At 46.8% G+C, this 27,199-nt stretch overlaps 1 protein-coding gene across 1 annotated transcript in view; it reads left to right on the top strand.

The window, feature by feature from the left end:
* The first annotated feature begins 202 nt into the window (after positions 1-202).
* Positions 203-27,199, top strand: part of FAM20C (FAM20C golgi associated secretory pathway kinase) — a 58,408-nt gene continuing 31,411 nt past the window's right edge. Inside the window, exons 1-3 of the mRNA XM_071444035.1 lie at positions 203-2,480; positions 4,181-4,356; positions 13,202-13,280. Coding sequence (XP_071300136.1) covers positions 1,957-2,480; positions 4,181-4,356; positions 13,202-13,280 — 779 coding nt within the window. The 5' untranslated portion in view covers positions 203-1,956. The remainder of the gene's footprint in view (positions 2,481-4,180; positions 4,357-13,201; positions 13,281-27,199) is intronic.

The raw sequence follows: 27,199 nt of genomic DNA, 5'->3' as shown, positions 1-27,199 counted from the left end.
AGATGATTCTGTGGAAAGGTGGTGGTGGGTCGGGGTAAGCACTTCATCTTTCTCAACCCTCCTACAGCCCAACTCAGCAGCTGTTGGAGCCCTGCTACGGACCACAGAATCCAGGGCAACGCTGGCCAAAGACAGAAATCTGAGTTCCTGCCTGATTCTGCCACTTCTGGCCATCCCTGCCTGCTCACCTGAAGAGCCAGGAACAGTTCGTTCCCTCCTCCAGAGTGCCCTCGCTGTCGGACGGCTGCCAGCAGCACCTCCGGGCTGCGCTGGCCCCACGGCCACCCCTTCCATCGGCCCGCTGGGCCACGGGGCACGGAAGCAGCAGGAGGGAGGGCAGGGTTATCTCTGCCGGGTTATCGGGTTATCACCCCCGCGGGATCTCGGCTTGGACAGAGAGGGGCAGCGGAGCCCGGGCTGCCCTTGCCGGGCGGGGGGGAGCGCAGCGGGCAATGCGCCACTGGCGGTGCCAGCCCGGGCACACACACAGACACAGACACACAGACACACAGACACACAGACACACACCCCGCGCTGCTGCCGCTCCGCTCTGCTGTTCCTGCCGATTCCTCTCTCCTCTACCGCTTCTCTTCTTTTCCCCTTTATATTTTTATTTTTTTTTCCCCCAAACCTTTGTGGAACAGACGCCCTCTCCTTGCCCCAGTTGGAGCTGCAGTAGAATGAAAAGGGGGGGTGGGAAGGAGGGAGGAGAGGAGGGAAAAAAACCCTCTTTTGGTTGAGGTTTTCCTGTTACTATCACTGTAGCGTTTATTTAGCCAATCTCCTAACTATGACGTGAGGAAGGCAGGAATCATGGCTCGCTCATAATATTTAACACACCCACTGAAAGCTGGAGCTGCAGAGCTACTAGTCCAACCAGTCTCCAGAATTCAGTGTGGCTGAAAGAGGTTTTCACTCTGCACCTGCCAAAGATCTCTCCCCCTTTTCCTTCTCTCCCCCCTTCTCTCTTCCATTCTCTCTCTCTTTAAAAGAAAGATCTGTAAGACCCAGCAGAGATCAAAGACCTCTTCGCTAAAAAGAACCTCTACTGATTTATATTAGTTTCTTTCCTCTAATCCTTCCTTCTCCCCCCTCTTTTTTTTTTTTTTTTCTCCTGTGCCATATTTAACCTTTATGTTGCAGTTGTGCCATCAGACAGTTTTGCAGCCAAAAAAAAACAACCCAAGCCAAAGCACAAGCCCAGCTCGGATACAGCAGCCACCCAGACTCGATCTCAGTTGAACTTACTAATCTCTCCCAAGCACTGGATGCGATGGATGAAGAAACTGGAACCGCTCTAAGAAAATGATTTTCCAGCCAATGTTCTTAAAGAGTCTGAGAGAAGAGAGGGAGCGAGAGCGAGCGGGGAGCGCTTCTGCTGCATCACTGCTCAAATCCAAGGGAAAGGAGTCAGCGTTTCCAGCACAGCCAAATATTATGGATGATTTTTTTTCTTCTGTCGCCTTTCTGCACAGGTTTTCTTAATATTTTTCTTTCCCCCCTCCAGCTCCCCATTTTTGTTTAATTTTATTTAATCAGCGCCTGTGTCTGATGCCGGTTTCTCTCCGAGAGCCAGTTTTCCCTGTTTGTTGTGATCCCTGTAATAAAAAGAGGGAGAAATCGTGAACAGATGGCTTTCTATATTACCATGCCGCTGGCATTGTTTTCCTGTTGATTTTAAAGGCTCGGTCCGGAGCTCCTTTTTTTTTTTTTTTTTTAAATTTTTTTTTCCCTTTTATATTTTTTTTTCCCTCCCCCTCCCAAGTTCTTGATGATACTGAGACATGAGGACCTATCGGGTTTAGCCTGCTTATTTCCCGGCGCCTATGGAGGTAACTTTATTGACTTGATCGCTCGCTTCCCGACCCGAGAGGAGCACGCCGGAGCCCCGGGGGGGCTCTGTCCGCCGCCTCTCCTCCCTCCCCGTGCCCCGGTAATTCATCAGCCGCCCCGGCCATGAAAATGCTCCTGGTCCGCAAGTTCCGGGTGCTGATCCTGATGGTTTTCCTCGTCGCCTGCACCATGCACATCATGATCGACCTGCTGCCGCGCCTGGAGCGCCGCGGCCCCGAGGGCCGCCCGGGCTGCTCCTGCCCGCCGCCCGCGGCCGCGCCGCCCCGCGCCGCCGCTCCGCGCTGGCCCAGCAAGCACACGCTGCGGATCCTGCAGGACTTCAGCGCCGAGCCGGCCTCCAACCTCTCGTCGCAGTCGCGGGAGGCGGCGGCGGAGCGGGCGGCGGGCGGCGGCGCGGGCGGCGCGGGCGGCGGGGGCGCGGCGGCGGCGGCGGGGAGGGCGCGGCGCTTGATCGGCCCCGGGGCGCCGCGCCCGCCGCCCCCCGCCGGCAACGCCGCCCCGCTGGCCGCGCTCTTCGAGCACCCGCTGTACCGCGCCGCCCTGCCCCCGCTGGCCGACGGCGACCTCCTCTTCAATGTCAACAGCGACATCAGGTTCAACCCGCGGGCGGCCGAGCAGCCCGAGTGGTGAGTGGGAGCGGGACGGGCGGGGTGGGGACGTGGCGTGTCCCCCTTCCGTGGGAATGCGGGCTTTAGGGTGTCGTGGTTCTAGGGTGGAAGCGGGCAGAGGGGTTTCGGGGGCACCGGGAAAAAGAGCAACCGTTCATAGGCTCGCCCGGTCGTGCTCATTCGGAAAATAAATGCCCTGAAATACAGAATAAACACGGGAGCACGGGAAGGCTGGAGCGCTGAGGCCAAGGGGTCGGTCTGCCCCATCTGCAGCCGCAGCCGAGGAAGATGCTGCCAGAAGAACGGTGTGAGGAAGAGGGTGAGCTCACAGCGAGCCTTCCTCTCCAGCACCTTCCCAATTTCCCACCCAGAGGTGTAGGGGCTGAGCAGTGAGGTCAGACAGTAATACATTAACTTTTCTCCAAAGCAGGCTCTAGTGCCACAAAGGCATTCATCCTGGCAGGTATTTCCGCTTTCAGGATCTGATCTGTGCTACATTTTTCATCCTCAATTAATTCCCAGTGCCCTGCACCTCCGCTGCTCTCCAGCCTTCAAAGCAGTCAGTTGCCTCTGTGAATCGTATGCCCTGCTGGCTCCTAAGAAATGCTGAGAAATTCAATGACTGAAAAATCAAAAGGGTTGTCTAATACAACAGCACCCTCTTCCAAACACACTGACATTGTAATGTTTAAACAGCTGCATTGTACCGTGCAAAAGCTCTGTCAAGCTGCAGAGCAGCCAGCATGATCTAAACCTTTAGAAAGAGAGGATAAATAATTCTGATTTCCGCCCTATGAGCATGTGAATTGTCCAGGCCCATTCCATCTAATAATCCTAACTGACTGTGAAGGGAAATAACCTGGAAAGTTTTGTGCTCTCTGAAAGAAAAAGGAAAAAAAAAAAAGTCACAAATGCCTGAACATCTGGAGATGACTGTAAACACAGAGAACTCTGGATCAAAATATGGGTTAGTCTGTTCAGTAGGCGAAGAGTGAAATCAACATGATATCCACAATGCAGCTGCCTGTTGTACATATTTTCCTTAGTGGCTGCAGCCAAGATTCACAGAACTAAAGTGAATTTCAGAAGGTAGAGATCATTTTAGTTAATTCTTTGCTGTAGTAGGTTCCTACTGCTCGGGAAGGGGCAAGATCAGTCAATTCTTCTTTAGCAGCCAGTTCAGAGTGATGTAGTTTCTCTCATTCTCCCTCTTTAAGAAGGAGGAGGAGTGGGTGCATTGGGCACCACAACTCAGGTTCTGCTGAAATCTTGGTTTTCTGCCCCATGTCCCTGTAAAAAAAGGTTCAGGATGACGCTAATATTTGAGTCAGACCTGTAAAAGCTGTGTGCAGCATAATGCAACCTAAACACAAGGTAAAACTTGAGCTCCGTGTTTCTGCTACAGAAGGGCCTCTGCCAATGCTCAGTGATGCTTCTCTGAGTTTTGCTCCTGACTTTCATGGGTGTTAAGTCAGGCAGGATGGGGGGAAGTGGGAATCCATCTCCCCACTGGCCCCAGGTGAGAAAAGGCTCTTGGGGCAGGGAGGAACCCGGGATCTCTCTCCCTTCTGCAGCGCTTTGCCTTTCCAAGTTGTCACATTTTGAAACCCTGTTTCTTGATGAGTGCTACAAACTGTAACATTATTTCTTTCTCCTCAACTTTGGGTTTTTCTTTTTTTTCTTTTTTTTTTTCTTTTTTTTTTTTTTTTTGGTGGTAGGCAAAATGAAGATCATCATGAAGAATTTTTGCCAACTGGAGAGACCTCCATAGACTCCTACCCAAACTGGTTAAAATTCCACATTGGCATTAATCGGTACGAGCTGTATTCCAGACATAATCCTGCAATTGAGGCTTTACTACAAGACCTTGTCTCCCAAAAGATAACCAGTGTTGGTATGTTTGGATATATGCTATTTTTTTATCATTATTTGCTCTTTGTTCAGGATGTCACTGCTGTTTGAGTATTAATATTTTGCATGGCTTCTCTCCAGCATCCCTGCAACTTTGCTTTCCGACTTCCCTGCTCATTTTCCCTGCTAAACATAAAGAGATAATTCCAGCTCTGTATTACTGTATTACCTGAATAATTGCCAAGTCTGCCAGCAAGGCAAACCTCATTGGTGTCAGAGATCCTTTAGTCACGACCAGGCTGAAAGTGCCCTCTTCAGTTATTTAAAATAAATACGCTGACAAAAAAAAAAAAAAAAAAGGGAGGATGGCAGAAAGCAGACAGCATCTTGCACGAGCTAGATTTGCATTGCTGGCTGATTATTATTTAAAAGGCTGTGCCTGGCAGCCCTGCCTTGCCAAGGGAGGAGAGGCTGCCCTGCAGCCCCGCTGCGGTGGCACCGCGGGCTCTGCGGCTGCAGGAGCTGCAGCTTCCCCAGGCATGGCAGGGAGCCCCAGGCAGGGCAGGGAGCCCCAGGCAGGGCAGGGAGCCCCAGGCAGGGCAGCCTCCTGCTGAGCAGGGCTCAGATCTGTTTGCTCTGCCTCTAAGTCCTCAACAGGGATGTGCCCATGTCAGCCTGTGGCTCTGGTTAAACAAGGTGACACCGTTCGGGGCTTTTCTGCAGGGTTGTTTAATGGCAACGTGTGTCGTCTTGAATTTGGCTGGGTAGCTGCACAGGGAAAGAAATGTCACAACCTCAGATGAAAGCCCTGGGATACTAAACAAGTGCACACCCCGTGGTTTCCAGAGGCAGGGAGTTGCAGCACAGGCAGTGGTTTCCATCCACCAGGCAGAAAATGGAGTTACTTGTGCTGACCACAAAGTTGCAAAGTCCCTTTCAGAGGGATGAAATAGCAGGAGCTCTGTGAAAGTGCTGATGGTGTGTTGGCACCGTGGGATGAGGTCAGCAGGTCTTTAACCCTGCAAGGCAAAAATTCCCCTGGCTTCAGCAGGAAATGGTCTGGGCAAGAATAGCTCAAGCAGCCCTAAGGTTTACAGTTTCCATTGTGTGAATCACAGCAGCTGCTGAGCAGGAATAAAGGAGATCCTTGGTCATCAGGAGTGGGCTGATTTAGCTGGTTGGGATGGAGTAGGTGTAAAATGCTGGATGCCACAGGAGACCTTCAGCCCAGTGAATCTTGGCTCTGCTGGAGCAGCACTTTGAATAAAGCAGTTTGTGGTACCCAGGTGCCATCCCACATGTGGCATTCAAGGGTCCAGTGGACTTGTAGCTCAGGAAAGAGAACAAACACGGGCTTGTTTATTAACCTGTGATGGGTTTTCTGTCCCCAAAAGTCTGGATCAGATTCACTAAGGGGGTTATGTTTGTCCATTAAAGCATGTGTTTTCCCTCCCCAGCTCAGAGGTGGCACTGCAGGTAGCAGCAGGCTGTCCATGCTCCTCTGGCCTGCACTGGAGGGTGATGAGGGCACTGTATGGACACAGCCTGGGTGATTTTCTCCAGGACAGCCCTCCCTTTTCCTGACCTTGCCACTCAATACCCACCAGGTTTTGGAATATTCATGGCACATGCAAATGGGGATTGAGCCAGCCCTTGGTAACAAGTGTGTGAACATTGCTCCTTGGGCACATCCCCTGGGGAGGGACAGGTGCAGTCTGTGCCCATCCCTGTCCCCACAGAGAGCAGTGCCCAGGCTGTCCCCAGAGGGGCAGAGGTGATGCCCAGCAGTCTCATCCCTTGAGGTCTGCACAAAGAGCAGTGCCTGTAGCAGTTTGTACCACATGGCTGCTGAGTATTGATCTTTGCTCACCTCCCCAGCAGTCCAGAGCTCAGCTGCAGTGTCTGTGCAGGAGGAGAGGTCTGCAGCAAACCCAGCAGTGCTTGAGCCATGGAGTCTGTCCATCCTGCAGAGCAGGGGGTGGCTGAGGTGCATTAGGGACATAGAAGCTGGTGGGAAAAAAAGAGAGGTACAAGCAAAAACAGTAGTTTAGTGTTCACTCTTCACTTGATCTTCTGGGCTTGGTGTTCACTTGTGTTTCTGGGCACGTGGCTTCACCTCTCTCTGCTTCAGCTGGCCTAGCAGCAAAGAATTATTATCATAAAAAATGGGAGTGAGATCCTGACCCTGGTGATGTCAGTGGAAGTTTTTGCCATTGACTTCCCTGGGGCCATGATTTCACCTAATGTGTCATACAGATGTATCATGGGGTTTCCATTAATTCTGATTCTGATGGAGCTTTCTGATCAATGGGGGGAAAGGGCCATGGGAGCACAGAGGAAGATTTATGGTTGCTATTAGCAAGCCCCTTTGGGATTGTCTCTGTTAATGTTTGAACAAGGCTCTTAAGAGCATGGTAGGGCCTCTTATGCCTCTAACAAAAACACAGAGCCATGGTTTCTAGCAATGAATCAGGATAATTTCCATAAATTAAACCACGAGGTGTATTTGGTATTGTTGTTGGCCGCTATGGGAACTGACAGGGAATGATTCCTACACATAAATCCCAGTCTAAAATCAAGTATATGGAAATGGAAGGGGACTTTTGCCAATATAGAGATGCCAGGATCTGAGTTTTGGTGTTAGCATACACTGCCTGACCCTGTGGGGATCCAGGAGCTTTGTCAGCTTGCAAAGAAAGAAAGAGCATATTGCTAATACACATTTTAAAATTATTCTTTTGCACAATGCAACTTCTCTTATGTTGCAAATTCTTTGGATGTTTAAAAATACATGTTTTAAAGTAATTCCTGCCAGTTTTCAGCTTTACTGCAGAGCAGCAGAGGGATTCAAAAACATGTAAGCTGATTAATAAAGAGTAATATATTTGACCAAAGGACATTTATAGGGCTGTTACATTCTTTGCATATTCCTGCTTATCTTCTAATTAGCCTTGGTTTTTTTTTCCTTATGGTCAATTTTTGCTGGTTTGTTTTATTTCTTTTCAAGGCAGCTGGAAAGATGTCAAGTTAGGAGTATAAAATAAATTGAAACCTTGATAATGCCTGGTCTTCAGGCTCCTTTTAGCAAGCAGGACAATTAAATATACAGGGTTACATGCATTAGGTGAAATGGGATATGGCTTTATCCAGTTTCTTCCCAGTGTTCAGATTTACTCTGGCTCTAATAGAATTAGATGATTTGCCTGATACCTGCAGTAATTAGATCCAAGCTGCAGCAGAGCAGCATTCCTGGCCACGCTGTGATTTCTCTGCTCACCCTGCATTCTTTCTGGGTGAGAGTGGGGAGCAGACTGATCCCCCACATCTGCCAGGACCACTCACACCTCTCTGCCATGTGCAGTGGTATTTTGAAATGAAAACGGTGACAGAAGCAGTTCCCAGGAGCAGGGAGCACCAAGGTGACATTTTCTTGATGTTAAAGTTTAAATGGAACAAATCCCTGGATGGGAGGGAGCATCTCCCATCCCATCCAGCTCCCACAGTGACACCTAGAGCTGGCCTGGGAAAGGACAGGGTTACCCGGGCCTGGGCTGGGCATCTTTCTGTGCCCTGCATCTATATATACACATATTTCCTATTCATTTTGTTCAGCATAAAGGGATAGCTCTTAATTTGATTTAATTCACCGAAAATTTCCTCTTGCCATAAATAGGAGCCTACAGAGAATTGTTTTTCCACTGAGCACTGAAGCCTGGCTTTCAGAAGCACATGCACAGGCAATTGCACATTTCCTTTGCCTTTCATAGCTGCTTATTGCATGCATAAATAACCATAGTTAGCTATTTTCTTGCATATTTACAAGATGTCTGTGCATAATTGTGGCAGCACTATCAGCAGTTTAGCACCAGCTCTGGCATGGGCCATTGGAGGGACACTGTGGGCTTGGTCTGGCTGTCCAGAGGAGATTCCCTGGGAGCAGAATAGGCTTTGTAATTCCTCTGAGGAGCTGGGGCTTATTTTTTGATTCTTTAATTCTGTGGTTGTAAAGAGAGCTGACTACCTGTCTGAGGTAATTTGTGAATCTGTGATGCCTTCAGTTTGTGCAGGCAGTAATTAGAAAGCAAGTGTGTGAGATTACTCACACTGGGAATAAAAGCTGCAATTACCTGAGGTGGACTCTGCTTCAAGGCAGGGAAAGAAAAGAGAAAAGGGAATGATAAGACTCTAAATATTGAACATAAATTCTGGCTCAAAAGAAAATCGTGAACATCTCATCCAAAGGAAAGGAAGAAGTGCTTTTGAGAACTTGTGAAAAACAATGAAATGTAGCATCTTTGATTTACTGAGTGAGGAAACAATGAATCTGCCAAAGTCAACAGATTGATTTAATGTACAATTCCAGATGAAAGGAGGAGACTTAAAATGTACAGCAAAGCCTCAGAATAATTTCACAGATCTCTTCCCCTGCAGAAATCTTTCACTTTCCTGACTAAAAGTCCAAAAAGTCCTTTCAAAACAAGTTGGCAGAATTGGCCGAGCAAGGACAAACTAAGAGATGATGAGGGCTTGAGTTCTTTACAGCTTGTACAGGGCCATGTCTCCAGCCTGGGGCAGAGCATTACTTGTTAAAGCCAATCAACATGTTTATGTTAGATTTAAGCTTGGTCTATAAATAGGAATCCAAAATGGATCTGAGCATCCTCTGTTTCAGATGTGAACTGCATCCCAGGCTGTGACTGTATCTCACTTCTCAGGCATTAGCTCTGCATAATTAAATACATTTTAAAATGTTTTTTGGATGCTGACCAAAAGAATCAGGAAAAGTTCAGAGATCCTGTTGGGACTCTGTCTCTCCATCAGAAAACCACATGGTTTGGACAGGCTGGTAGCATCAGGGCTGTCATGGAGCAAAGCAGAGGAGCTGGAAAGCCAGAGCAGTTGGAATCCCAAATCCCTTTGGGACAAATCCCTCTGCTGCAGAGAACTGATCCTGCAGCATTGTCAGTGCCAGGCAGTAGCCAGGAACCCTGCAGCATACAGCTTGAGAAGATGAGAGATGATAGCTGAGACTCCTTTTGTGTTGGATGGGGTCTCAGGGAGGGAACCCAGGACTTGTGCTGGTGAGGTGACAAGGTGGGGAAGTCACTCATGGCAGGTGGCCATGGCAGCAGGCTCAGGGATGGAAATGGAGGGGGGATTTTTGCAGGCTTGATCCAAAGTCTGTCAGAGAAAACAGAAGGAATCCCCCCAGTTTCACTAATCTTTGGACAAGACTCTAATCCCAAACACTCAAGCAAAAAGATATCTCAGGGAATTTTTTCCAAAGCCTCCTGAAGTCAGGAAGATTTCTGATCACACCCTAGAGCCCTTACACTGGGTTAACAGGAAAGGTTAATGCTGCTTTCCATTTCCTTCTACTTTGGAGGGAAAAGAGAGGCTTTGAATTGCCTGAAGATGAAAAGTAATGATGGCATTGGGATTTGTTTTTAGCAGTGTGCCAGTACATCCAGGAGCTGTGTAAGACTTGATTTGAAGTACCTGCTGTGAGCTAGCAGGTTTATAAACCCTTTACAGAGCTGTTTGTGACCTATGGTGTTACAGTATATTAAAATACTTCAAAAAAATAAAAGGTGAATTTAGAGTGTGACTAGTGGTTCCTTTGGAGTCAGCACAGCCTTGTGTTGCAAGGCTTTTGTAAAAATCCCTGGAGCTGCTGATCACAGATGTGACAGATGGCAGTGGTGCAGCACCCTGCACTCCTTGGAGAATGGGATGTGCTGCTCCTGGGTGCTGCACATTCTTCAGGAATGGGCCTGTGGGCAGCAGATAAAGGCACCAGGATGACTGGGACAAACCTCTGGAAGATGACAGGCCACAGAGGCCAGAGGGACCTGTTTAACTGAGGTTGGGCAGGAAAGGGAGGAGCACGGCTCCGAAAAGCAGAGGAGAGCCAGTGTGCAGATGTGATGCTAAGTTAGGACAGGGGAAGTGATCTGACCCAGAGTGGATCATCTCCAGTGGCATCTGTTCTTCTCTGGCATTGCCATCCCCAAAATTTGGGCACCCTGGGCTGCTCCAAGGCAGAGTTTGCAGGTACAGCAAGGTACAGCAAGGTTTGCAGGTACAGCAAAGGTCTTGTCGAGCTCAAAGGAACGGTCCAGGCTTAGGTGTTCCCCTCTCTGCAGGGATTACAATGTCAAAATCCAGCCTGGATGTGGAGGGGGGCCTTGCCTCAGCCCCAGCCTCAGCACAAATGTGTCTCTGGAAGAGCACACAAGGTGGGAAGAGCTGCAGTGAGTCTGGGGCAATGGGGGAAGCCAAGGTGCAGCTCTGGGGGGAAGCCAAGGTGCAGCTCTGGCATTGGGGGAAGCCAAGGTGGAACTCTGGCAATGGGGGAAGCCAAGGTGCAGGTCTGGCAATGGGGGAAGCCAAGGTGGAACTCTGGCAATGGGGGAAGCCAAGGTGGAGCTCTGGCATTGGGGGGAAGCCAAGGTGGAACTCTGGGGGGAAGCCAAGGTGGAACTCTGGAATTGGGGGAAGCCAAGGTGCAGCTCTGGCAATGGGGGAAGCCAAGGTGCAGCTCTGGCAATGGGGGGAAGCCAAGGTGGAACTCTGGCATTGGGGGAAGCCAAGGGGCAGCTCTGGCAATGGGGGAAGCCAAGGTGCAGATCTGGCAATGGGGGAAGCCAAGGTGGAACTCTGGGGGGAAGCCAAGGTGGAGATCTGGCATTGGGTCATTTTCCATGCTCCATGTGTGTTCCACCCTGTCCTGCCCTAAAGCACAATGGGACACAATCCCCACCAGTGTCCCCCTCTGGTTTCAGAGTTCCAAAGCATCAGTGGAGGAGCCAGCAAAACTTGTGTTGAGGTGAGGCTACTGGTGCAAGCAATTAAGGCAGTACAATAAGAAGGATCTAAAAAGATGAGGGAGATGCTTTTGTCTTACTTCAGCTCAGTTCCTTCTGACAGAAAACCAGGCTTTTGTGTCTCATGGAAGAATTCTTCTGAATTGTTAATCTTCCTCATGCATTTCCCTGCTTGGTGATGACATCTTCACTGTTGAGTTTGGCTGCTAACAAAGTCATTATCTGTTGAGTGGCTTTAATTAGCTGAGAAACCAGTCCTTTCAGTATCTGAAGCTCTGTGCCTAGAGAAGGGTGTGCTGGAACTCCATTTTTTCCCTTCTTTGCATTGCTGTGATGGCAGGGGAGTCAGATTAGTGGATTTTGAGGTCCTTTCCAACCCAGACCATTCTGTGATTCCATGTTTGTAGCTCCAGCTGCCCACACTAACCAGGGCTGCTTCCAGACTGCACAGATGGTTCCAGGGCACCACAGGCAGGGTTTGGGCTGGAAAGTTTCTGCTTCTCATTGTCCTCAGGCTCTGAGCTGGGCATGAAAAAGCCTTGTGCTCCTCCTGCCCTCAGGTGCAGCTCAACTGAGCTGTCCTGCACAGAGGGGGGAGTTTAATCCAGGAAATCCCTCTGCCTCTGCTATACCTGGTCAGTGCAAATTGCTCAATGCCCTTTAATTTCTAATTATTTATTGGTTCCTTTGGGATAAAGTGGAAAGGCAAGAGAAGGCTGGGATCAGCAAAACAGCAGGAGAGGAGGGATTTTATTCTAGGAGAAGTGTAATTACACTGACCAGATTTGCATAGCATTTTGTTGCAAAAATAGAGGTTACAAGTGCTGAAAGAGAGCTGATGACCTATCGGTGATAAGGCACAGAGATGAGTAATTAAAAAGATGTGCAGCTAATGGCATTGGTTAGAGAAAAAACATGTACAAGCTGCATAGGTGGAACAAGGGCAACCCTCAGCCAGAATTTACAGAGCAAGATAACTTGACATTTATGTAGTTCTCCAGTTGACGTGGCTTTTGTCAGAACTGCAAAGAAAGGGATTGATTATCTGATGATTCCTAGACAGCATCTTTAGAAGACTGACTCATCCACACAGCCCTGCTGGCCTTCCCAGCACAGAGATGCATTTAGGAGTCAGGCTATAGGTCATTTCATTCATTAGGGAGCTTGTGATTGAGGCAGCAGAAAAGCAGTTGTTTTCTGAAGTATATGTTTATCATTTTTAAGCAGCCTTATCATCAAGTAAAGTGCATTTTTATGAATTCTTATATATATTATTTTAAAAATCCCAATTTTAAAAACCCTATAATCCAGCTGTTACTGTGACATTGTCCAAGTGTTTCAGAATGGTATGAATGAGCATCAAATTCCCATTAGCTCCCAGCTGGGAGATGAGCAAAGTCACCTTGTCCTTGTCACCTTCCTGTGCCCTCCCAGCCAGGCCAGGCTGCTCTGCACAGCTCTGCTCTCATGTATGAACCACCTTGGGATCCCTGGAAGGTGATGGCTGGGCTTGGCTACATTTCCATTGTGCACAGGGGAGGGGAATTTACATATCTCTGCTGCTCAGGAACACTTATTAAAATCACAGCAGAGATCAGAGATTGCTACAGTATCTGCTCATAGTTTTAATTAAGGAGCTGTCTGCTGTGCACTGGGCTGTACATCCCAGCTGCAGCTGTCTCTGAGAGCACCCCATCTCCTTTCCCAGTGTGACTCCCTCGTTAAAAGGGACTCCAAAAGCAAGAGATGGAGAAAACAAGACTCCAATTCTCTGCTCCTATGGGTACTGTTCACCTGGGATGCTTATGGAGCCCATGATGGCCAGAAAAAGGCAAAAAATGGTCAGGAAATACAATCCATGTTTAGCCCTGGTCAGCACTGAAAGCTCTTCCCTGTACTCTGCTGAATAATCTGCTGCCCAGCTGGGATGGCCCTGATCACTGTGATGCCACAGGGCTGAACTGATACAGAGAAAAGCAGATATGATTTGGTTTCCAGGAAAATGAGTGTCAGTAGATCCACATGTCTCATTTTAAAGCTCTTTTGTGTTTTCCCCCACAGCAATGAAATCAGGAGGCACCCAGCTGAAGCTGATCATGACATTCCAGAACTATGGACAAGCATTGTTTAAACCAATGAAGTAAGTTTAAAAAGTCTGTGATTTAAAGTGTGGAATTGTGGTGGAGCAGCCATTTTCTCAGCTGTTAAATTTTGCTGTAGGATCTCCCAAGGTTAATGTGTCAGGTTCCTGAGCCTTGCTGCTGAGCCTGGAGCTTCAGGGTCTGTTGATCCCTAGTCCTGCTAGGCTGGTCTTGGGAAGAGATGCTGAGGAGGCTTCAGAGACATTACAGTCTTCTCAGGAATGTTCTTCACTCTGATCTCTGTGAAATCTCCTGTCATAAATACAGGATGTTCTCAGCATTTCTATCTTGTGTAAACTTATTCCACAGGTCTGAGCTTTATCTAGTGTCAGTGCTCCTCTGGAGCATGGCCAGACAAGAGAGATGATTCAGAACAGCTTTGGGAAGAGCTGAAGAGTATTTGTCTGATAAATTAGAATTTAATCAGTTGATTTATTGTTGTTTGCATTAAAGAGTTGTATTAGTCATTTCATTGAGTCTATGCTGAGTCTGTGAAAATGAGTTTATCCAAGAGTGATACTGCAAGGTAATGACTCTGGAGAGAAAGGGAAGGACTAGGATTATGCAGCCTTGATTTGTGCCTGCCTGGATCCCATTGAGATGAGAGAAGTTACTCAGATACAAAACAGACTCCTGAATCCTGACCTGTATGTTTGTGTTGTAAGAAGGAAAATGACTCTGTGCTTGTTGTAGAGGGTTCAGCAAAGACACCCCGGGCTGCAAAGTGTTTAATGGAGCTATTCAGGATCTGTGTCAAGGGTGCCACTGGAATCATAAATTCATTTCCTTTTTCTGTTCCCACGGTAGGGAAGTTCAGTTAATTTCCTCTAAGATGATCCATAGAGGACTAAAGTAGCTGAGAATGGGAGGTTTGGAATATGTGTTAGAGCTGTAGTGGGGAGCACAGCTCAGGGGGGAGCTGCTGGTTAAAGACTGAGAAATTCCCTGTTCCACAACAGATTTTGCTGTAGATTGACTTCAGACAGGTACAGATTTGACTTGATTTTATTTGACTGCCAGAAGGGTCAAAAAATTGGTCTGACCTTCCTTTGACCCAAGTTTGAGCAGGAGCCCTCCCTATGTGCCTCTATCCTGGGAATCACAAGAAAATCCTGTGAACTTCCAGAGAGCACAAGGCATTTCTGCAAAGGCCAAATGCCTCTGTGTCATTTCCCAAATGGCACACAAATCTCTCCACGTTTCTAGGGGACTGCTGGCTGCCTGGGTGAGGCTGGAGGCAGCACAGATGATACTGGAGCTCAGAGGGAAGGTGGTAGCAGAGAGCATCTGCTCCAGCACCTGCCCTTCCTCTCCCTGTGCTCTCCCTGAGGGTTTAGATTACCAGGGCATGAGCCCATCCCCTTTATCTGCAGGTTTGATGCATATAGGCACAATTCCTAATCATTTCTTGTCCCACAAGAGCTGGGGGATTCAGGCTGCCTTTGAGTATTTGTCAGAGTCGTGGCTGCGCTGTTGGATTTTCACATAGTGTGTGACATCCTCCTTCTGCATCTCCTCAGATGCAGATAATCTCAGCCTTTGTCATTGCTATGACATTGTGATCCTGGGAGTGCTAATGAGGTCAAATCAAAATACTGCACAATGCACAGCCCCAGCAAGGTGATGGATGACAACAGAGGTGTAGCCAGGTTCCTGTGTAGAAGCAATTACTACCACCCACTAGAACAATAACAGAAAATGATCATGTCTTAACCATTCCCTTGGCTTGATTTGAGGGGCAGCAGCCCCCTCTTTTCTCACTGCTCTTTGCACTGCATAAACCCCTGGAAGGAGCATTCAGCAGCTGCTTTTCCAGGCAGCACACCTTCCAGGAGCAGGGCTGCTGCAATTGTGCTGAGTGTGGCTGAACACATTAGTGATTTGGAATGAGGGTGTTTGCAAGCATTTGTCTTCACTCTGATAACAGGGAACAGGGAGCCAGATGCTCAGCTAGCATAAATCTTCCCAGCTCCTTTGGCATCTGGTCCCACTGGCCTCTTTCTCCACCTTATGGACTGTGGTTGATGAAGTTCTTGGAAGGGTTTGCAGCATCATTTCTTTATACAGAAATAAGCAGCCTAGAATGAAATAAAGAAAATATAAAAACTAAAAAACAGGCTTTAAATCTATGAGACTTATGCTTGTAGGATCTTCTTAAGGCCCTGGACAGTTTCCATGATGTTTTTTGTGCTTCCCTTTTCTATAGGGTATCCTTTTTATCCAGCCTCACAAAGCTGGATGTTCCTTCCCAGGACAGGAGGCTGTAGGTAGCCCAGAGACATTTCTGCTCATCAGGGCTGGCAGACAATGTTTTTCTAAGTAGTTTATTTGAGAGCCATAAAATGTCATCCTGATGGCTACTTCTGAGATGAGCTCATTGAAGGAAGCTCTTGTTGGGTACTCAGGTTGTCTCCACCTGGTGCATCATACATTTCACTTGTTTCTGTGTTATCAGCTCTGTGGCTTTTCAAAGCAGCAGAAATTACATTTTTTTTCCCTCATGACTTGATAAGCCTCTTCAGACAAGCAGCCTCCTTCCTGAACCCCAGGTAACACAACTATTAGATAGGGCTGAGTGTAGGATTTCAAGCCTGATCCCAAGGAATATTGATAATCCAGAGTTTTCCATCCTGTCTGAGATCTCAAATACTGAAAGCTGCATGCTGTGAGGTACATGGAGGGTATTCTGTAGACATGAGGCCAGTCCCAGGCTCTGCTTGGATTTGATCTGCTGGAATTGCCTGGAAAGCTGTTTTTGCCACACAAAGCTGTACTCAGTGTCTTCCAAAGTGAATTAATACCTGTTGGAGTGGGACTGCAGCAGATAGCAGAGACCATGCCAGCCCTTCCCTGACACAGCTGGGCATCTGCTCATGGGAGGGGAGCTCTCCAGACCTTTGGCAGCGCCTTCCACAGGGCAGCCACAGCAAAATGTGCTCCCTGGAAAACTGCTGAGCACACTGCAGAGCTCCTCTGACTGGCTCTGCCCTTTCCCAGCCTCCCAATCCCACGCTGAATTTATCCAGGGAGAAAGCCAGCTCCGGAAAAGCCCAGGCAGAATTTGGAAATGGGGAAATGAGAATCAGCCTTTGGCATCTTTTGCTCTGTGTCTGACATTAACTGACAGCTCTTCATCTGGTCATTGATTCAGGCTAGTGGAGCAAATGAGGGAAGTGTAGCAGTCAGGGAAATGTGATAGCAGTAAATAAAGCCTGATCAGCTGCAATTATTTTATTTATCCATGGCTCTGCATCTTCATTTCTGAAATAATTGCCCATAAAGTATTGCAGAAGAAGCCAAATCTATTTATAAATCCTATGGCCCAGTAATAATAATTCCAAATGCATGATAGAAAAAGCAAGTATTTGCTAAAACTCCAGGGAAGATTTAATGTATTTGCAATGTATCTTACAGTTAATGTGTACTTTTATTTAGCTCATAACAGTTCAATCATACAAAATTATTACCATATGGGACAGGAAAAAAATAGCAACCTCCCTCCTCCCATGATTAGTGTATCTAACTGTACTAGTACTGTACATACAACATAATAAAATTTATTTCCATGACTGCTGATATCTGCAGTTGCAGCTTTCTGTATGACTTATCAGGTAGGGATGGGTAGAGCCATAAATGTCAAAAGATTTTTGGCTCACTTGTCCAAAAGGAGCATTTGTAGCTTTGTAGTTTTATTTGGTTTCCCTTTGTTTCTGCTGGCTCGTGGAGTTAAATAGCTGGCTCAGCCACAAAACCAACACACAATTTTTTTCCTCCCAAGGCTTTATTCTTGAAGAGGGAAATTCTGCTCCAGCAGAGCCAGCATTAGGATTCCTATTGCACACACTGGTGCCAGGATTTTGAGAGAGGTTTTTACAGTTCCTTATGGAAAAGCCAAATAGGATCAGATAGGAAATTATACCTTGTTATTGGAGTTGTGAGAAAAGCGTCCTGTGGTCTGTGTTTAGGAACGACATCTCTCATTCCCATTTTTATAGACTGCATTCTACAAATGTGTGCAAGGGGTATTCATTATAAAATCTTTGAGGCTTATTTGTTCCATTCAAAGAAATACTACTGTATCTAGTGAACTCAGTTTTGACTGAACACATAAAAGCCAGTTCTGCTCCAGCTTTAGATTTTACTTGATATTTTTAACATCTTCTTTCTTTTCTTCTGATTTTACAAGTCACACATTTTACAAGTACAGGATTAGAAAGAGCCACATGACTTTTCTTCCAGTAGGTGAAATTTGCAGTTCAAGTCTTTAATAAAGTAGAGCCAATTAGTCTCAGGGGGATAGCAGGCCAGAAGAGGATTTTGGGGTTTTGAAATCCAGTCCCCTTGAATCATGAGCATTCATTAACTGATCAAACACTGCTGACTGTGTTATTTGTAACTTTCACTCTCCCTCCTGAAACTTGCTGCTGTGGAAATAATGCTGCCCATGGGAGCATCTCCATGTTCCTGCAGCCTTCAGGGCCCTGACCCATCCCAGTGCCAGCCACAGACCTGGCTGGTAGCCACCGTCTGGGGCAAACTGCTTCTCTGCTGAAACAAGCACACCCACCTTTCAGTGCTGCAATGTTCCTGGAGCTATCTCATGGCTCAAAGGCACAGCTGGGCCGGCATCAAGCAGCCAAGGTCATGGAAAAGCTAATACTGTCCCTCAGAGGTGTGGATGTGACACCTGGAGATGTGGTTTAGTGCTCAACGCCGTGTGCTGGGTGTTGAGCTGGGAGCTGGGCTTGGCAGTGCTGTGTTAGTGGTTGGACTCAATGATCTTTGGGGTCTTTCCCATTGTAAATGAGGATATGATTCAGTGATTTTTGTTTCAATTGGCAAGGCACAGCTTTTCACTGGTTTTTAGGTGTCATCCTTAGAGTGACAAAGGATTAGCAACATTCTTCAAGGTTCTCTTTGATTTGCTTTTAGGACTGTTCAACAAATAATGCATCCTTTGATAGGGATATTAAATAGTCCAAACAATCCCTGTAATACAAACAACTGTTAATCACTTTCATTTCCCACAGTTCTATCCCGTGTCTGAAGTTGTGGCTGTTGTACCTGGGAAGTGCAGCCTCCAGGCTTGATTATCATATCAATTAGGGTGGTGCAATCCTTCTGCACTGGTGGCACTGCTTCCAAGCCAGAGGAGTTGAAATGAACTCCAGGATGGAGGCTGCTGAAAGATTGCTTTCCTTATTACAGCGCATCTCATGCTGTTTTGAGGAAATACGTTTTGCCAACCTGTTACATGTGAGCTGGCAGGCATCCAGTATAAACACACTGTTATAAGTCAACATAGCAATTAAATCAAATTGCAGTGTTTTCTCTGAGCAGCTAGAGGAGTGAGATGTGCATCCAGTAGCTGCCTTGCTAGGAGCCTTGCAGGATTAGCACTTTGGCACTCTGGAATGTGCTGTGTGACACCCAGCTGATGGCCACTGGTCTCAAAGCACAGCCCAGCCTCTGAGGTTTGTCCCTGGGCTAAGCAGTGTTACTGTGCCACTCACTGCCTCTGTGCAAGGTGCAGGGTTACTGGAGAGCTGAGCTTCAATGAACTGCTTGGAAAGGCTGAAAGTGGCAATCCCAGCTCTCAGTTCATGTAGGAGTATTTTAAAATTGCCAGGAATGCTCTTGTTATATCATGAAGAGGAAGTGCTTTCATTGCTGCTGCAAGGAATAATCAGTAATCAGATATTCTATGGACCTCATCCATGAGATTTGGGGCTTTTTAAGGGCATTCAAATCCTTGCCAGCCAAATCCCTGCTGAAATGTTTACCTGAATGAGACTGATAGGCACATTTGATTGTACTTATATCAGGAATAAATCTGGAGTTAACTGGATGAATTATATCCTTTGATATTTAAAGTGCATGAGATCTGAATGTGGTCCTAAATAAGGACAGTGGAGGATGCTGTGTAGTATTTTAGCTCTTTAACTTTTGGTATATTATGCATGAACTGTTTTTCTCTTTTATAACTAATCCTGTTCATGAGATCAGACTTCTTCAGTATTTCAGTGCCAATTGTGTTTCAGGACTCAGCAGTGCCTCTGGTCCAAATCTCATTTATGCAGATTGGAAAATTTGTGGTGACTTCAAGGGGAGCTGGATCAGGATTGAGGCTGACTGATGGCCCTGGACAGCAGTGAAATCCAATCTCTGTCCACCAGTGTGCTCTGCATTTCCCCTTGCCACAGCTCAGCAACTGCTGGTTGGAATATTGATCAATCCCATCCAGCTCAGGAGCAATTTGTTCTCACATTCTGCAAACAAGTTCATGGAATGACCCCAGAGTCAATGTCTGCAAGCCCAGGTAGTTCAAAGGTTGTCAGTTCAGATTAGGGTCTGCAGGGACCTGTGACAGCAGATTTCACTGTGCCAGCACCAGGAGGGGAAGATAAACCTCCTTCCCTCTCTGGGCAGCAGCTCTGCTGTGCTGGGCCTGCATTATCCCCTCCTGGAGCAGGGCAGGATCTGCTCTAAGCCAGGACTGGGCAATGGGAGTCCCAGTGCTGGGAGGGACCAGACCTTCTTCAATCAAAGCAGGGCTGTTTGCTGGATATCACCATCTCCACGGGGTTCAGCTCCTTCCCACCACTCCTGGTGAATTATGCCCAAAATCCTTCCCTCCTGACTTCCCCATGGCACCTTCAGCTCCTGACAGAGAAGGCTTTGCTCTGCAGCTCACAGAAATGCCAACACCACAATCTCTGTCTGGGGCTTTTTGCACAGCCTTCCATTTCTCCTCAGCTCGTTTGCTGCGCTGTTTTTTCCAGATGATAACAGGATGCTCAATGTCTCTTTTTGCTCTTACACTGACACAAATGGGCACAGGTGCTGTCTGTACCTGCCCCTTAACACAGTTTGAAGGGAGACCTGAGTCTGCAGTCACATTTTACAGTACAGAATTGTCTCTGCTTGATTAGCTGCCTTCTAGGTACTCACAGAATCTTGCTAATTAGTCTTTGGGAACAAAGATATGCTGGTGTTTATTTTTTCTTTAAAAGCCAGTTATTGCAGCAGCTAACTTTTCTTTTCTTTTTTTTTTTTTTACATTATCACAGTATATTAGGAAAGAACCATCTTCAGTGTCTGATTTTAATCAAGCCACTTCTTCACTTTAATTTTCTGCATACCAAGAAGTGCAGTCCTGTGGCTTTGTCTTTTAATCAGAGAGGCACTTTAGCTCCTCAGTTCCTTACTTCACACAGTTTACCATGTATCAATGGTGCAGAAAAGCAGAGAGCTGGCATGAAATGCACAGTCTGTAATTTACTGCTGAGTAGCAGGGCTTGGCACACAGGGGACTGGTAGAGCACTGAGGTAAGATGTCCCAGTAAATCTAAGCAAAAAAAAAAATGTGTCCACAATGTTTTCAGTGGGATATGCAGATTCTGCTACCCTGAAACATTCCATGGGAACTTGTCTCTGTTTCTCTACAATTTATAATCCTTAAAGTAGTCTCCAGAGGCTGAAATTCAGGGAGGGGAAAATGATTTGTGCAAGACTTGTGGCATAAACCACAGGCTGTTTTCTCTCTGGAGCAGCACACACGGCTTTGTCCTGAGGATGAGTTGCACCATCCTCATGTTGCCCTTTGGGAGGAGTTATTTTTGGATGTTTTATGGAGCTAAATTGCTCTTTCTCTGCCCCTGGTCTTTATCTCACACAGAGATAGCTCTGGGGATCACCAGCGCTTTGGAGGAGGCAACTGGGGATTTGGCCACTTGCTCCAAGATTTGTTTGAAGTTTGTCAGCTCATTTAAGCCTCAACATTTCTACAGGTTTTTGAGTTAGGGCTGCTGGCCTTCCAAAGGGGCAGGAGATAAGCAGCAGTGAAATGGATCTGATGAAACAGCAAGTGTTGGACTGAGGACCTGTGCCCAGCTTCTCAGAGGTCACCAGTTCAGGCAGCACAGCTCTGTGGCCTGGGACAGTGCAAAAATGCTGTGGCATTTAGGACAGACCCACAGCCTGTCCTGCAGGTTGGGACAGGAAGGTTTGGCAAAGCTCAGGAGAGAGGGCACAGCACAAATCCAAATGATGCCCTTGGCATGGTGCTGGGGGTGACTCACTGCTGTAAAGCAACAAAAAAAGTGTGTTTCAAATAGCCATAATAACTGTTAGTAACACAGATTTAGGGCACACATTGAAAGTTCCTGAGTTTTTATTTTTTTCCTTTTCAATAGTCTTAGTACTTTTCTTCTTAATTTATAATTTTTCACCCTGCTGTAGTATTCTGCATATGGGTAAATAAAAGTGAGAAAGCCTGAAGGACTCATTTGCATGTGAAGAAGTAGCAGAAACACAGAGTAAGTAGCATCTGCAAACGTGTGGGAGCTGGAGAGTAGCAGGGGGACAGCAAAACTGTTGTAAATAGAAGCAGCTTAAAGTGCAGGATTATGTGCTATGGATAATAAAACACCCCAAGCCAGCACATAAGCCAGATACTGTTCTCAGCAGCATCATCCAAGTGATCCTGTTTGCACTTCAAGGCCCTTTTTGTAAACCTTGCTAATTGGTAGTCCAAATTCTTCCTGCCAGGGTGTTCACCTGGCCAGAGGACACATGAGGCTGGCCATGGAGACCTGTAATAGCAGAAATATTGCACACAGACCTCAGCTACACACAGGCTGTGTATGGATTTTAAACTGCTTTGATTAGCTGGCACCAGCAGCAAAAGAAATGGAGATTTTTAAATAAATCTGTAGGTTTAATGGGAAATCTGGCAATAATTGGTATAATTTTCTTTGGTTTCCAGTATGATTGACTTGTATTTAGTTTGAGTCTATCTCATGACACAAAAAGGGAATTTTGACCCAGTATATTTGTGTTTTCTATATTCTGTGCCTGTTTGAATCACCACTCTAAGACAACCCAGCCAAGATTTTCAGACAAACCTCTTTTGCATCTGATTCTTTAGGGGGTTTATTAGGCAGAAAATCTGATTCCCAGGGCATAAAACCCAGCGATTTTTCAGCCTTTCATGTTGCAAACCCAGGTTTTGTGTCAGGGCCCTGAGTGGGCCCCAGCCAAGAGGAGGGAGAGCAGTGCTGTAGCTCTGAGCCAGCTCTGCCTTGTGGGCTGGCAATGGCAGACAATTATAGCAAAATCCTGGTTTTCTCCATAGGATTGAGATGTGGGGCTAGGGGCTGTTGGCAGTAGAAGGATGGGGAGCAGCAAGAAGCATTTGTGCCAGCCCTGGAAAAAGTGGGGACGGCAGCTGTCCCTTCAGCTTGACCCAGTGCCACCACAAGGGCAGAGTCTGCTTTACCCATTACCTAATTTTCCTATTTCCAGAGCCAGCTCCAATTTTTTTTACAGCCTCTCAGGTACAGGAGCTGGGTAACTGGGATTTTAGCCCAAACCTTGCCCTTTTATGCTCTGCCTGACCTACTTGTCACAGCCCATGGGGAGCCGCGGGGGTTTCTGCTCCGCTTGTGCTTCTCTTCCAAGAGTCAGGCTTTTGTGCCCAGTGCTATCATGGTGCCTTGAAGTTATCTTGGCATACTCTGGGTATTTTGGTACAGAAGCTGGTTTTTCTGTGCTTCAGCAGCACTCAGGGCACTGCTGCTTTGCCTGGAGCAATGCAAAGCTCTCATGCTGCAGCGTGGAGGGCAGTGCCAGTCCAGAGTGAGCCCAGGGCTGTGAGCACAGACAGGCCCTGCTCTGTTTGCAGTCACTGAGAGATGGATTCTGCAGCAGATCCAGGCCACCTATTCAAGTCCAGGTTCTTTTGGCACCCGTGAAATTGTCTGACAACTTGTGAGCGGGCAGGGTGCCATGTGAGCAGATGGGCTGGCTGTCCTGGCAGCCAAGAGCCTGGGATGCTCAGCTGGCAGAGGGGAATGGGAGCTGAGCTCCTCGCTGCTCCTGTCCAAATGCCTGTCCCTGCTGAAGTTACCCTGGGAAGAGCAGGCCCAGGGGTGTCTGGCATGGGCACAGGGTGTTTCACAGCAGAGCTGATACCCCCACATTCTGCCCTGGGCTCCTGTGCTCCATCACTGAGGATGAGGCAGTTTCTGAGGTGCTTTCAGCCTGAGCTCCCCTCTGGGGACAGCTGGCACCTGCCACCATCCTGTGTCCTCCAGAGACTCACCTTGAAGGCAACAGCATAGCAATTATTTCTTTAACTACTTCTGCTAGGTGGTTTCCTGTGAGAAGTGAATCCTGAGATAAAGGGATTAAAACATTCTCTTTGAGGCTTCAGAAATTGTCACAAGCACTTTCTCCAGGGAAGGCCTTAATGCTCATCACCCTGAGGGGCAGCTCTCCTCACACAGGCATGCACTGCATGATGATTGACACATCACTAATTAACAGTTATTAATTAACCCCATCATCTGAAGGGATGGGGAAGGAATTCCTCGCAGGGCTGGATCCTGTCATTTCTTTGAACACTGCAGTCCCCTGCTCTGCTGCATTCCCACACCCATCTGGCTTTGGGACTGAAGAAGCTCATAAAGAAGGCAGGACTAATGAACAGCCTTTTACAGGCCCCCATCAACTGCCTTCATTTCCTGGCAGCCACAGTTCAAACAAGCTTTGCAGGAGAGCAGCTATTTGTATCTATTACTCAGAGTTTAGAGGAGGAGGAAAATGGAAAAAAAAACAAATTGAAGAACTGCTTGTTGCCTTTCTGCCTCCCCTTGTTCCCTGCTGTGTAGGGTGTGATGCTGGGAGGGATAAAGGATCTGTCCCTGATATAACACAGGTTCCACATGTCCCATCCCTCCTATTGGAATGGCTGTGACATAACCCCAAAACTAGAACAGGAAACCAGTCAGCCTCTCCTTGTTTACTCCATGATGATTCCCTCCCTCCCTGCAGCTCTCCAACCCCAAACTGTGCTGAAGGGCCCAGCTGCACCCACAACAGCAGCACAAGGGACAGGTCTCCTCCTGCTGACTTCAGCTGGGCTTTGCTGGTGTCCTTGAAGACTTTATTAAGACTTTATTTTGCTCTCATCATCTTGAGCCAGCCCCTATCTTGTGCCAGTTCTGCCTAGTGGCTACTAACAATGTCCCTGTCAGGCAGCAGCATGATTATAGCTTTATTTCACTCATTTTGTCTGCATTTGCCTTTCAAGGAGCAACATCGCAGCGATTCTGAAGTCTAAATGTGGCCTAAGGGCAGAAATTGCCCTGTTTGCCCACAAACACCAGATTCCTGGGGTGATGCCAGTCTCAGTAAGACATCAGTGGTGCTGATAAGCCAATAATCATAACCACTGAGCAGTGCTTTGCTGATGTTCTGTTCTGGGTCCAATATTGTTCACCCTACACTTTTGCTGTTCTGTGCTGCATCCTTTGGCAGGAGAAAAACCTTGTCAGTGATCAGAATGGTACCTGGGCTGCAGGAGCTGCCCAGACCCCTGTTACTCTTGGCATGGCTGGCTCCTTTTGCTCAGGGTTGTAAATCAGAGTTCATCCCTCAGTTCCAGGCCCAGCAGCATGAATCCTGCCATTTTGTGTCTCTGCAATTGGGAACAGCCTCCTGTTGCTGACATCTGAATCACATTTTTAACAACAATTTCCTTTGTTATACAAAATGATGCCAAAGCAAACAGTGGTGTTGGAGGCTCACTGTCTGGTTTAAATAACACAGACCTTTAAATGGATGAGGACTATGAATAATTTTAATGTAGATCCTGGGTTTGTGTTGTTTACTTGCTTGTGTTTGAAGGATTTTTTTTGTTAATAATTTCCCTGGCAATGTAAGCCTGTCACTCTTGCAGTAGGACAGTTTGGAAAAGCTCCCTGATCCCTCTTAGCTAATTGTACTCTTATTATGTTATTGGATTTTCTCATCTTTCCCTTCTCCTAAAAATGTATTGAATTGCCTGATATTGCACAAATTCTTTATTGCAATGTCTTCTAGATTTAAAAGCTACATGTATTGAAACTATTTTGGTGTTACCAAAGCTATTTAATATCTGTGAACTTAAGGAATGTATTTTCTGGCACTCAGCAGTGACTCCAAAGCCCCAAAGAATTGCACTCAACAGCCCTGAATTTCAAAGCCTGACATCACTGTGAGCAAGGAATACAAATCCATCAACAGGAGCAGGATTTTAATTGCTTTTGAATGATTCTATAGAAATCTAAAATTCCTTTATGGGATGAAAAAAACTCCCAATTTTTGTCCTTGAAGAGGTTTTAATTCTGGAGAATAAAATAAGTGGTTGCTGGAATAATACAAGATATTTCCTCTCTGACTGTGTAGCTGTTCCTACAGCCCCTGCCTGCTGGGATTTTATCCTTGAGCAGTGAGACATCAGAGTTCATCAGATATTCTACATGGCAATTGCCAAGCCAGGAGAGGCTGTTTGGTGGCTGGAAGATTTGTGTTTCTATTGCATTCACTGTTAAAAACCACCTGCATGCTTTTGCAATGTGACCTTCTCTAGCTGGTCATATCCTGTGTTTTCTTTGTGATCTGATCTGATTTTAAGGGTAATCAAAAGACCAACAGTGCTTTAAAATCCAATAATACCTTGACTCTTCTTTTACAGTTTTCATTTATTTTTTTTCCCTCTCTTTTTTTTTTAATGAAAGGAATGAAAACCTTTGCAGACATTTCTACATCTGGCTTAGCTTCTAGTTACATGCATCCTCAGGGAGTGCTGGAAAATATTACTTCTCCTGTTTAGAAGAGCAGTAAATGAGTCATATTTTCCAAAATAGTTTTCAAGGAAAGGGATGTCAGAAATTGTTTGTATTTTCCTGTTTAATAGACTTAGTGAACACTTAAAATCTGGTCTGCATCAGGAGAGGAGCAACACCAGGGTGTGAGTGGCTCCTTTGCCTTGGCAGGTGGCAAAAGCCTGCCCAGGTGGCAGTGCCAGGGCAGAATCCACAGCTGAGCCCCCCAGGGATGGGGCAGCCTGAGGGTCCTTTCCCTGTCCCACCCCTTTCTTGTGTGTGGGGTCAAATGCTGTGGCCCTCCTGGCCTGCAGAGGAAATAAAATCTGCTCTCTTGTCTCATCCCAGCATTTCTGTGTGTGAATCAGCTGGAGGAATCCCCTTCCCCTCCCTAAAACATTTAGGATGTCCAAAGATATCCAGAGCACCCAGACTGGAGACCACAGTGGAGGCTGAGACCCTGAACAAGCCTCAGCCAGGCCAGGGCACAGAAAAGTTTCCATATCCCCCATGTGCCCCCAAAGCAAATCACGGATGAGCTAAACCTTCTCAAAGGTGTTCAAGGACATCAACAAACATGGCTCAAGTGGGGCCACAGCAGCATCTAATACAGAAATAACATTTCCTTGACCAGGGATGGAAAATGTTGCTGAACTTGTTTCAGGGAAAACAAAACAAAACAAGGCAATCCAGCATTTTATATTTTATTTAGCATTACATTTACAAACAGGTGATTGGTTGCAGCATCTGACATTCCTCCCTGATATTTTCCTGGCATTTGAAGCTTCCTATTGAGGGCCTTTAAATACTTTTAATTATTTTCAGGAGCAAAACCAGCCATTATTGTATTTTTGAAACACAGTAATTTTGTCCTTTCTTGCCTAACCACCTATCTTAAAAACACTTTTTAAACAATTACTTTTAAATCGTTTTGCCTTTAAATTGACCATAACAAACCAGACAGATCTCTTCAGGATTAATTTTCCACCTAGCTGAAGAAATTAGCTCTTGCTTTCTCCCTCCCACCTCGAAGCCGTGCTAGCATGGTTACCTGGATACCCTGCCTGTAAAGGATGTATGTGCTGAGGCAATTTAAATAGCCTGATTTGTCATCTAACTGCAGACATCATTAGCAAAGCATTATCTGGCTGGAGCACTGCAGGCTGAACGTGGATAACTCCTCTGTATTGAGGAAAGATTTAATTTAACCACCTTGTGACCAAATATTGTCTGTCTTTAATGGGGAGCTGCAGCAAGGCTGGTGTGAG

This window comes from Agelaius tricolor, unplaced genomic scaffold (assembly GCF_023055355.1).
Source record: "Agelaius tricolor isolate 1412-34295 unplaced genomic scaffold, bAgeTri1.0.p SCAF_19, whole genome shotgun sequence".
NCBI lineage: Eukaryota > Metazoa > Chordata > Aves > Passeriformes > Icteridae > Agelaius > Agelaius tricolor.
This window is presented reverse-complemented; position numbering and strand designations above follow the sequence as displayed.